General features: G+C 42.1%; 1 protein-coding gene across 2 annotated transcripts in view; it reads right to left on the minus strand.

Moving 5' to 3' along the window:
• Positions 1-533: 533 nt before the first annotated feature.
• The window catches only part of B3GAT3 (beta-1,3-glucuronyltransferase 3), a 16,529-nt gene continuing 4,330 nt past the window's right edge, over positions 534-12,732 (minus strand). For both annotated transcript variants that reach the window (XM_042440236.1, XM_042440237.1), the window contains exons 3-6: positions 5,558-5,735; positions 4,020-4,350; positions 2,380-2,670; positions 534-1,430 (exon numbers count right to left, since the gene is read on the minus strand). In XM_042440236.1, coding sequence (XP_042296170.1) covers positions 1,332-1,430; positions 2,380-2,670; positions 4,020-4,350; positions 5,558-5,735 — 899 coding nt within the window. In that variant the 3' untranslated portion in view covers positions 534-1,331. The remainder of the gene's footprint in view (positions 1,431-2,379; positions 2,671-4,019; positions 4,351-5,557; positions 5,736-12,732) is intronic.

Raw genomic sequence — 12,732 nt, forward strand, 5'->3', positions numbered from 1 at the left:
AAAATGTAGAAAAGCGTGCAGAATTATTCTTCTAAAATGTTGGTCTTCCATTTTAAAAGGTTTCTAACCATCATGCTGGCAAAACGATACTTGAAAGCTTGGGAATGGCTTGCCTGGCTGTCGATATCAGTAACAATAAAGCCGCATGGGCTGATCTATCTTTTAGAGCCACATACTCATTTGGAATATTTACATATTATTTATTTATTGAAAAGTGGTTGCAAGAGAAGCCCACCCGACCTTTGTTCCTACCTTTGATAAAGAAAAAACTACAATTAGGTGCTAGGCAAAAATAGGACACTACATCTGACATATTTGCATGATTTGTGGATTACAAAATTTAGTTTTAATTCTTGCAGCATTTCACTTGCTTAACCGGAGTCTCCTTTCCTGGCATGGCTATGCAAGGTGGGAGGCAGCCAGCACAGCCAGAGATCTTGTCTATGGTTTCTCAGGGGCCCTGGAAGCCCATAAAATGCTGATCAAGCAGTTCCAAATTCTTCGGACAGAAGTACAAAAGATCCTTGGCAAAGAAGCAGGAGTAGATAACTTTATTGACCGGTTAGCAAGCATGTTGCTACAACAGCCACGGAGGCATGCAGCTGGGGCACAGGCATCACAAAACACGCTTACAGAACATGTGGACAGGAACCAGCTCCTCCCCAGGATCAAGCCTTCCATTTGGCCAAATGATGGAGGAAAATATGTTTGGGAAGTAAGCAAAGAGGTGTGGGACAGTTCCTATCACTTTTTTTCCATTGCCCTCAACTGTTTCCCCAAATGTTTACCTCAGCCCACCAACTACAGGCCAAATACACACATGGTCACAGCACTGTGTTATGGCTTCCTTAGCTAAGGCGTCTATGGAGTGGTGGATTTCAGGGATGGGCCCTTACATTTTTTCCTCCTCCTCCCTGAAGCACTGCATCTCAAGAGACAGCAGTCGAGCACATGTCCAACCATGACACCGACATACATCCTGAACTCTTTCTCCAGTTGAAGGAAGCAGCATTAAAGGAAGAAATATTTAAAAGGTTACCAGGGTGTGTGGTGGCAATGACATGGAGGCATGTCCCCAGCAAGGGGATAGTAGTACTTATGAAAAATCCCCTTCTTGTTGGAAGAAGAGCATGTCTCCCACATGGGACCAGGAAGGAGCTCAACCTTAATCCTTAATAAATAAATAGAAGTTCCAGCGTGCCATGTCTGTGGACAAAGGGATGAGGAAACCTCTGGTGCCTATGGCCATTCCACTTAGGCCAGTCCATCCCACTCTTCTTGTGCCCTACAGAGATGCCGCCTGCTTCGCAATTGCTGGATGGAGGGCCAATTCACACTTCGATGCTCGGGTCAGAGCCAAGGCCCTGCTTCTGCAAGAGCTCTTCTTGTTTCATCTTGGGCTTCTCGGTCCGGGTGTGCCAGACAAGCACCTGTAAACAAGTCAAAGACAGGAGGGATTTTCTGTTTATTTCTCCTTCTTACGCTCTTATTGCATGATCAAAATACACCCACAATGCAATAAACTTTTAAAAAATTAGTTATTTTGAGTCACTTGGCTTGCCTTAACCATCAAAGATACACATGAACCTCAGAAATACAGTATTTTAGAAGTTATACCTCACTGGTTACCATTCAAATCATGGTGGAAATCATGGGGTACTGCATATGTGGGCTACACATTGAACACCCTACATGTTCTATTTAGCATGAACTAGTCTAGCTTTTACAACCACATGTTCTTTTTTTTTTTAATTTTTGGAATATTTGCATTTTATTTATTTACTGGATATATATCTGCCTTTCTCCCAAAATGGGATATACATAATGAAATATCTTGTAGGTAAGACCCAAGCCTAAATCCAGTTGCTAATCCCCATTAGAAGACACCCCACTGAATCAATGAAACTTACAATGACTTGCCAACTTCTCACTGATTCAGTGGATCTACTATAACTGAGTTTGAGTTTATGCTACAGGTTTGCTGATGTTATGTACTTTTGAAATTAATCCTGAGGTCAGAGACTGTGTTATTAATATTCTCTTCAAATTACTTCGGAGGGCTTTTCCCAGCAAAATAAGATGGTTAAAAAGTGGAATCAAAGGCTTTAATTCTCTGAAGGTGCCAGCCACAGATGCTAGTGAAACGTCAGGAAGAAACTCTTCTAGAATATGGCCACATAGCCCGAAAACCCCACAAAAAACTATGGTAAAAAAGTATTTTAAAAGAAATAGCATGCCCCTGCAAGCCTGCTCCCAACTAGGTCACTCTAGGATTGTTCCTGTTATTATTCAGAGAAAAACAGCCTCCCAATATATTCTCCCCCTTGGCTCCAACACCTTCCCTCACCCCAGAATGCTCCCACTGCCCTTCCCACTCACCTTGGTGCAATTATCAGCTTTGGGCTCCAGCTCCTCAATAGACACCAGTGACTGCAGCAGGCTGCTCTCAAGATACCCACGCTCAGCCAGCAAGTCAAAATGAGCCTCCCGGTTAGCCAGCAGCAGCTGAAGGGCCACAGCAAAGCCAGCCATGTCCACCGGGAAAGGTCGGTTTGGTTTCCAAGCTGTGTAGAAGCCCACAACTCTGCCATTCTCCACAAGCGGACGTTCAAAGCGGAGGCCACCCACCAGGCCAACAGGCCATACTGAGACCCGTTTGGTGGAACGAATCTGCAGGAAGCAAGGAAAGAAGTTAGGGAGTACCCAAAAATATTGGCAATAGCAAACATCCATTATAGAAGAGATCATATTAGGGATGTTATAGCAGTCAGGGGGCAGTTTTCTACTTAACAGCCTTTCATCCTCTATTCATGTGGTAACACAGAGGCCCAATTGACACTACAATTACAACTACTACACACAAAGAAATAATTATTTCTGCATATCCAGTTCATGAGTTGTGGAGTTTTACTTCAGAGTCTAGATACTCATGTAATTGCAGAACATATCTAGCAGGCAATCCACTGGGGATTTCCCAGTCCTTCAAGCTTTGTTAAAATACAGCAAGGTGTAACCTTCATGGTCACAAAGCAGAAACAGAAGCAAGTATAGACATTTCTTAATCAAGGATTTGAAAACTAACTGCTCTACATGATTTATTCACATAAAAGCCTGTATGTAAAATTGCAGCTTTGGGACCTGGTCCATTAGTAGAGTGCACATCTACTAGTCCATAACAATCAACTGCAACGATAATAGTTGGCCCTTGCAAAGGTTCCTTTTATATATTCAACACATTGTAACCCTTATGGTAAAATACCTACACATTGAAGTGTTCCTATAGTGTGCTGCTTGTACCACTGTAAAGTTTATGATGCATGTGAAGTGTCCTGAATATTTTTTTTATAAATGCCAACAATGATTTGTGTTGCTCTGTCATGGGCACTTCAGTCTCATAGTAACCCTTACAGTGCTACAATGCCCTGTGAGGAAACCAGTATTATTCACATATGGTAAACAAGACTGTTAAGAGAAATATTGGTTACTTAAAGAATTTGTGGATAAAACTCTCAAGTGGCTGAGTTTTGCTTCTGTTCCTATTACTTTGGGCAAGAAGTCCCATTTTATTTTGGACCGAGGGGATTCTGAAATCATATTTCTTGAAAAAGAAATGAGTATCAAATTGGGTTGTTCAATACTAATTCTTTTACACATCATTTGCAGAATATGTAAGCCTGAGAGCAGGGAACCGTCTGAATAACTATCTGAGAGCCTTTAGGTCTGAAGAGTGGGGTATAAATACAGTAAATAAATACATAAAGTGCCCTACAGGTGTTATTGGACTATGTGTCCATTTGGTCCAAGCCAGCACAGTTGAGATATGATAGGATATATAATTCATTGAGATTTGGCAAGCCACTAATTTCCTAGCCAACGTTATAACAATGGCAAAGTCTGGAAATGTTTTGAAAAATCTAAGACCCCAACACCCAAACACAGTATGCCTGTTTTCCCTCCACTGCCTTTTCTGTTCTCCTCCCCATCTCCAGTTCTGCTGCATCTCTTTTCCCTGCACTGACTTCGTCGAAGAGCCGAAGGCTGTAAGTGTTGTCATCATCAGCAAAGTACACTGTCCCCTTGTCATGGAGCTCACGGTTCTCCCGCAGCCACTGCAGTGCGAGGTTCCGCTGTTCTACCCCCCGGGGTTTCAGCCAGTTAGGGTCGCTCTCCTTCCGCTTGTGTTCCTTGGGTGTCTCCACATGGAGGTGAGTGAAAGGCAGGTTGCTCTGGGCCAGCAGCTCTGAGACCAGCTGGGTTTTCACTGGAGAATCCTCAACAACAATCCAGTGCAAGTTCTTTATGTGCATGAATGTCTGTGAAAGACGCACAAGCTCAGCCTTCTGTACCAGCCTACAGAAAAGAGGAGAGGGAGGCTTAACCACTGATTGGAAGAAAATAATTTTATACCTACCTTAGAAATGTTACTTTTATACTTTTATTGGATAACACTTACTCCGTCCACAATAGTTAGTGGCCATGCTGGCCGGAGTATTCCGCAGGAATTGGAACTCAGGACTAATTATTACATGCAAAATATAATTTCTCATTGAACTATTGCTCCTCTCCATAAGTGAGGGCTAGGTAACCTGGGACCTCCAGTTGTTTTTGGACTGCAGATCCTATCCACTGTAATCATTCTAGCCAATGGCAGATGCAATCTAATAATATATGGAAGGTAACAAATTCCCCATTATCACCTCCATGTTCGCAGTTATCATTCCTTCCAATGGGAAAAGGTATGCTATCTGTGAAAATTGCTATTTGTGGGAAAAGGGATTCCACCTTCACTCTGAAGTTCAAACTATATCAGATGTGGGCAGGCTACTGTGACCATACTGGGATGAAGCTGTATCCCAGCAGTAAAGTTATTTTGTTTTGCATACAGGTGTCCTAAGTTCAATCCCTGACATATCTAGCTACCTCTGGAGAAAACTCTTATCTGAAAATTTGGAGCTACTGCAGTCAGTGTAGGCAACTGCACGTAGGGCCCGGAAAACAGCTTCCTACAAACTAGAAGTATAAGAGCATACAGTATATTTTCCCATATGAACATATGAAATACCATACAGACATGGAAATGTTGCTTTATATGGAGTCTCACTACTAACCCATTTAACCCAGAACTCTATTCTCTAACTAGTAATACATCTCAAGATGGAAGCCTTAAACTCCTATTATTGGTCCATCTAGGCTAGTATTGCTTTTAAAATTATTTAAAATGTTCTACCCAATCCTCCTTCCACTATTGGTCTAAACATCACTTTCTTAGTGACTTTCTTATTTTTCTGGATATCCATCTGACCTAGCCCTGTACTGCTGACACTGACTGGTACCAGCTTTCTGCTATTTCAGACAGGATTCTTTCTTAGAGATGCTGCAGTTGGGAAAGCTTCTTCTTGACATGGATAAGATCACTGGCTGACTTCATGTATGAGATGTTCTGCATGGAAAACACAGGTCCTACCATCCAGTCTCCCAAATACATTCATCTAATTTATCATATATCTCCTTGCAGTATAGACATCACTACCTAACTCTAGGAAATCAGACAACTTACCTAGTGTATGTGGGCGTGATAGCATAGATAACAGGCAATGCTTGCCCTGCTGGCTCTGGTGCTTTTCCTTGCCGTTGCAGCTGCTTCAGTTCATTCTGCAGTTGGGCAAGCTTCTTCTCCTTGGCATGGATAAGATCACTGGCTGACTTCAGGTGCTGGGTGCAGTCACAAGGCTGGCCTGAGGAGAGAGAAAAGAATATCACCAAATCACTGCAACAATATTCACCAATATTATATTTTCTCCAGCCTGGGTCTCTACAGGTTTTTGGAGTTGGCAACTTCTGTCACCTCTAACAATTGGCCATGCTGACTAGAGCTGATGGAAGCTATAATCCAAATACGCCTGGCAAGATCCTGTTAGGGAAGGCTGATCCATATTGTGCGCTATAATGCCATAACAATTAAGGGCCACATAGAGCAGGTTTGGGCAACACTGAAAAACTTTGTTGGGCCACTGTTCACTAGCAGCAGATCAGAGACTTGCTGTGCTGGGTGTGGAGGTCTAGTGGGTATGTCTGAAGCATTCCTGTAGTGTGGAAGGCAAGCATGTTGGGCAGGCATGTTGACAGAGCAAGGCAGGCATTTTGTGTGATAACAAGGGAGAGAATAGGGGTAAGGCTTGAGGCACCTCAAGCAGCCTACAATCTGGCTCAGCTGAACACCAAGTCAGAGACACCAGAGACACCCAGAAGACTCTGGAGTGTGTCCAGAGGAGGGCAACCAAAATCATGAAAGGTCTAGAAACCATCAAGCTCTATGAGGAGAAGCTTAGGGAGCCTGGAGAAGAGAAGGTTAAGAGGTGATATGATAGCCATGTTTAAGTATTTGAAGGAATCTCCTATTGAGGATGGAGCAAGCTTGTTTTCTGCTGCTCCAGAGAATAGGACCCGGAGCAGGCTGAACATACTCAGCTCCCTAAGTCGCTCCTCATAAGGCATGGTTTCCAGACCCTTCACTTGACTTTTGGTGGCCCTCCTCTGGACATGCTCCAGCTTCTCAACATCCCTTTTTGAAATGCAGTGCCCAGACACAGGACACAGTGTTATTCCAGATGAGGCCTGGAATAACTTTTGCCATCTTGGCTATACTGTGGGGTTGCTTGGCCACATAAAAAACACAAAGAAACTTGAGAAATGAAATCTTTAGATGAATTAAAAAGAGAAGGGAAGATAAATAACTGGATTCAGTATTTTCAACTGAATGAAAGATTTAAAAAAGATCTAAAAACTGTGGGAATAACAAACAAGAAATCAGAATTGGAGGAAATATTTTTGGTGGAAAAAAGGGGTCACAATATCAGCATTATACAAATGTTTGTTGAGCTACCAAAGATGAAATAGTAAAAACAAATATGGTGGCTTGGGCGCAGGATATTGGAAGATTATTAGAATTGGAACAATGGGAAAGATCATGGATGAAAAGAATGAATTATACCATATGCCAGGACATAAAGGATCATTGTTACAAAATTTATTACAGTGTGATGCGTCAGTTTAAAAGACCAATTTTAGACTTCATCAATAGAAGTATAGTGTCTAAATCAAGGGAAGTCATAGTTCCACTCTATTCTGCTTTGGTCAGGGCTCATCTCCCTTCCTCTCTGACCAGCAGGCTATGCTTTTTCAGAGCAGCTGGAAAACAATGCAAAGACTACAAAATGCCAACACATTTCCAGTTATTGCATTTACATTGCTGAGTGCTTTTCACATATCTACATTTTTTCTGGCATCTCCATCTGCAGGAGGGATTCCAAAATGTCCTCCATTTTTGAGCAGGCATTTATAGTTCTATGAGAGCTTTTTAGGTTTTTACAAGTTTAGCCAGGTCACTAGGCCAAGCCAGTAAGTGAGAATATTGTTATCCAATGCTTGTAGAAATAATTGTTGTCAAAGCAATAAGAGAATGCTGAGGTACAAGGCCAGAACGCATAAGAGAAGTGCATGTGGGAGCATCATGGCTGGAAATAATTGTAACAGAAATCACCGAAAAAAGACCAAAAAACAGAAATACGTTTTCCAAAAAATACTGTATATACTCATGTATAAGTCTAGAAATTTTAGTCAAATAATTGACCCCAAAAAGATGGATCGATTATCCATGGGTCAATGTAGGTACAGTTGGCCCTTCTTATACATGGATTTTTTATACACGGATTCAAGCATACACGGTTTGAAAATGTTCCCCAAAAGTATAAATTTCAATTATCAAACCTTGATTTTCCATTTTTTATAAGGGACACCATTTTGCTATGCCATTATATTCAATGGGACTTGAGCATCCACAGATTTTGTTATACATGGGGGATCTTGGAACCAAACCCCAGCGTATAACAAGGCTCCACTGTACTGTATTTTAACTTTCCCATCTCACTAGAGTGGCAAAAGATAAGAGCTTAGTCCATCCTGGGAGCAACCAAAAGAAGCCCTAACTCCATCTACTCTTTCCAACATCATGCTCTTCTGGGTATTTTTAATGCTTGGGTAGGAAAATGGCAGCGGTAGCACCTCCTTGGTGCTTTCCCTCAACGGACTGCTGAGACGAATCAGGATTTGAAGGATCTGAATAGGGCATTTATGTATGTAGACAATAAACTTTATCCTTTGCTACATGCCCCTAAGTTTTATCCTCAACCTATCTATGAGTCATATCAAAACCCATCATTTTGGCCCCAAAACTTGTCCTTGACTTATACATGAGGTCAACTTATAGTTGAGTATATATGGTAGACAAAAATATTAAACGGCATGATGCAGTACATGAAATACGAGAAAATACAGAAGGCAAGACCAAAAACAAGATATACCTTTTTCCTCCAATCAACCAATCAACAGTCACAAAGAAAACCAAATTTCCTCGAATATTGTTGGTACATCTGAAGACAATACAAGAGGGAGTGACTTACTACCTCAGTCCTCAGATCAAACCATGAAAGTCTACCAAATTCCAGGGACCAACTGAAAAAGCCAAAAGTGAAAACCCAAAAAACAACAACACCTGTATTCCAAAATCAAGGCATTCACCAGTTTCTTTTAACTAAGATTCACTCACTCCTTCTATTAAGTTCCTCTCCTAAACTTAGACCTAACAGTCAGCAAGGTTAACACTATCCCGCAGGATATCACACTCCAGCCACTTCTGGAAGTCTAACGGTAGGGAGCCCTTTCCCACTCAGACTCTACCCCTAACCGTCCTTCTCTATCCCTGGAACCCTCACTCTCAGGATCCCAAGCCCTAACTCATGGAACGCAGTCCTCTCTTGGACCCTACTGTTCCCTAACTAAACGCCCGCTTCATCCCTCGGGATTCCAAACCCTAACTGACCAAAGCAACTGCCACACAGAATCTTCAAACAACTCAGCCAGAACATGATTGGCTTAGGGTCTCTGGCTTCTGATTGGCTGGTTTGTGAGTCAGTTCATCACAGTAATATAGCTTTAATTGTCTTTCAAGAAATGTGAAATGAGCATGGATCTCTTTAGCTTTGGCCAGGCCCTCCGCTTTCCTTGCATGTCCTCCTTGGACAAACAAAGGTCACTTTGGCCTTTATTTCAGGAAACCTCCTCTTCTTCCTCAGCCCCCTTCATCCCAGGCTTCATCTCTGTAGAATCATCCGCACTGCAGGGGTAATCCAGTTTGACACCGCTTTGATTGCCACTCCTCTAGGAAGGACAGAAACTTATTTGCTGGTTTCTTCAGAGGGGTTTTTGCCAAGGCCATCCCTGAAGCTGAGAGAGTATGACTTGCCTTTGTTGTTGAATCATAGAATTGAGTCATAGAATCCTAGAGTTGGAAGAGACCCCAAGGAGGGCCATCCAGTCCAACCCATTCTGCCATGCAGGAACTCTCAAGCAAACCATCCCCAACAGATGGCCATCCAGCCTCTGTTTAAAGAGCTCCAAGGAGGGAGATACCACTATACTCCGAGGGAGTTTGTTCCACTTTCGGAAAGCCCTTACTGTCAGGAAGTTCCTCCTAATGTTGAGCTGGAATCTCTTTTCCATTGTTCCCAGTCCTGTTCTCTGGAGCAGCAGAAAACAAGTTTGCTCCCTCCTCAGTATGACATCCCTTCAAATGTTTAAACAGGGCTATCATATCACCTCTTAACCGTCTCTTCTCCAGGCTAAACATCCCCAGCTACCTTCCTCATAGGGCATGGTTTCTAGGCCCTTCACCATTTTGGTGGCCCTCCTCTGGACACAATCCTGTTTGAACTGTGGTGTCCAGAACTGGACACAGTATTCCAGGTGGGGCCTGACCAAGGCAGAATAGAGTGGCACTGTCACTTCCCTTGATTTAGACAAAGTACTTCTAGTGATGAGCCTAGAATCACATTGGCCTTGTTAGCTGCCACATTGCACTGTTGACTCATGTTCAACTTGTGGTCTACTAGGATTCCTAGATCCCTTTCACATGTTGTCTTAACCCAGATGTCCCTCATTATATATCTATGCAGTTCATTTTTCCCACCTAAGTGCAGTAGCTTACATTTCTCCGTGTTGAAATTCATTTTGACAGTTTTGGCCCAGCTTTCTAATCTATTATGGTCATTTTGAATTTCAATCCTGTTTTCTGGGGTATTAGCGACTCTATGAGATTGGCGACCCTATCTTGTGGGTTTGAGCAGATGCGACTGTACTGAAAGGCATGGCTTTAAACAATGTATTTGATACTGTGATCAGGGTGGAAACTGAAAGCATCCAAGTACCTGTTATGGTCAATGGGTTTGTGATAGTGCTCATTGTGTGGTTGTGGGGTGGTGTCCAGAAAATGGACTTGTTCTATTGATAGTTCCAGGCTGAGAAGTCTAACAAAGCTTATGCTACAACTTTTTCTCTCAGTCTCAAAGGTGCTATAAGATCTCTCTAGGTACTCTTTCTCTCAGTGTCTCAAAATGCTAAGATTCCTCTATGTACTTCTTTCTCTCAGTTAGTCTCAAAGGTGCTACAGAATCTCTCTATGGTACTTCTTTCTCTCATTTAGTCTCAAAGTGCTTCAAGATTGTCTAGTACTTCTTTCTTCAGTTAGTCTCAAAAGGTGCTTCAAGATCTCTCTATGTACTTCTTTCCTCCGCTCAAAGGTGCGACAGGATCCCCCGGTTTTTAATGAATTTGGTGCATTTTTAGCTCTTCCTTGTTTGTTGTGCTCTCAGTTTCCTGGTCAATGTATATATGTAGACTAGAGCAAACCCCCTAACCTTGCAACAGATCGACAAAAAAAAACCCACACCTGTGACAAGATCAAGAGTATGACACAAGATGAGATACCTTGGTAGGATTTCTTTCTTTTTTATTGTCCATCGTTTAATCAAAACAGTCAGTGAAAGCTTTACCTGTAAATCAAATCACAATCAGGAAGGGTAAAAAAAGGGGTGTGTGTTTTGTGTGTGTGAAAAAGGAAGTGGGACTTTTTAAAAAAGCCTTCTCCGCCTTTTTTTTGCCTGCAAAAACACAAGGAAGAACCAGCCAGAACCAGAAGTTTAATCCATTGACACATAAAAGAGGCCAAAGAAAGCCAACACAGCCAAGCCAGAGGGCAGGAGCACAGACAGCTTAAAGCAGGAATGGAGGATGGGAAGGGCTGCAGGAAGGTAGAGTGAAAAAGTCCCAAGCTAGTCACCTCCCGGAGGATGGGTTCCCTCTTCTTTTTCTAGAAAGGGGTCTCTTTTCATAGCAGCTTTTTGCCCCCATGCCGTTGTTTTTTTTGCTCTTTCTAGGCCACTGCAGGATGTTATAATTTTTATTAATACAAGGATATAAAACTATCTGTATATTATTTGAAGTGAAAGAAACCTACTTTAGGATACAGTGGTACACGGGTTGTAGTTGCAGTACATAGAAGCTATAAAAAGTGTTTAGTTTGTTGGTCCTTTCTGTGTTACCTGTGTTTTTTTTTATGTGTCGAGAATTGGAATATTTTTTTTAAAATCTGCAACGGCTCAATACACACAAAACTACAGTTCCCAGAATCCCCTAGCTTTGAGCCAAGGCAGTTAAAGAGGTCCCAAACCGGATATTTCTGAAGTGGCATGTCTTTGGCAAAAGCCAAAAACCAAAAAGCCGTAATTCCAAAATCAAGGCATTCAGTCTTCCTAAATATCCTAACATCGATAAAGGCATGACGAGACAATATATAATATAATAATAAATAATAATAATAATAATATGTTTATTTATACTTCCGCCTCTCCCATGGATCAAAGCGGATACAATCTAAAAGAACACTTAGTACATTTACAATCAACACAACAATAAAATACAACTGAATTTTACCAAGAATTCCTATTAGTCCCTAAAAATACAACTTGTCCATTAGCCAACCATCAAAGTCAAGGAAGAGCTCAGCCAAACCTTTTATATGGAATTCAAGGATAAGCCCACCGGAAGATTCCTTTTTGAGTGCCTTCTTAAAGGCCTCTAAGGTAGTAATGACTCAGATCTCTTCCAGTAGGTCATTCCTATCTTGGGGCGGCAGCAGTGAGGCCTTATGTGAAGTTGTCATTAATCTGGTATTATAATATTCTAGTAAGAACTTCCCAGGTGTTCTGAGATGGCGGGTGGATAATGTAGGGAGAAGCGCTCCGCAGGTAAACTCGGGGCCTGAGCCATGTAGGGGTTAAGGTAATAACAAACAACTGTAAATTGCACCCGGAAGCTAACTGGCAGCCAGTGAAGAGATTTCAGTATTGGTGTGTTATGGTCAAACCTAGATGTTCCAGTGACCAATCTGGCTGCTGCATTAGAACACTAAAGCTTCCGAATTGGTACAAGGGTAGCCCAAGTAGAGCGCTTGCAGAATCTAACCGAGAGATTACCAGTGCAATACTACTGCTTCAAGGTCCTTTCGGTCCAGGTAGGGATGCAGTTGACGTATCAACCGAAGCTGATACCATTAAACACCAAATTCAAGGATGTCTTTTTTCCCAATGGGAAGGAACAGAAAATGAGACAAAGGCTGTCTTGCTCCCTTTCAGGTGATAGAAACGCAACATTACTTTGTGGCCATTTCTCGTCCTTGCCCCTAGACACACAGGGATAAGAGTCAAAAAGGAAGGGAAAAAGTTCTACATTTTATTTCTTTTTATGTGCAAAGTTCAATGTATAATTAAAATCTAAGCCAGTGGTGACCATCCACAGTGCTGGAAAACGTGATGTAAAGATGCACTACTGTATAATAAA

Source organism: Sceloporus undulatus, chromosome 9, assembly GCF_019175285.1.
Source record: "Sceloporus undulatus isolate JIND9_A2432 ecotype Alabama chromosome 9, SceUnd_v1.1, whole genome shotgun sequence".
In the NCBI taxonomy this organism is placed as follows: Eukaryota; Metazoa; Chordata; class Lepidosauria; order Squamata; family Phrynosomatidae; genus Sceloporus; species Sceloporus undulatus.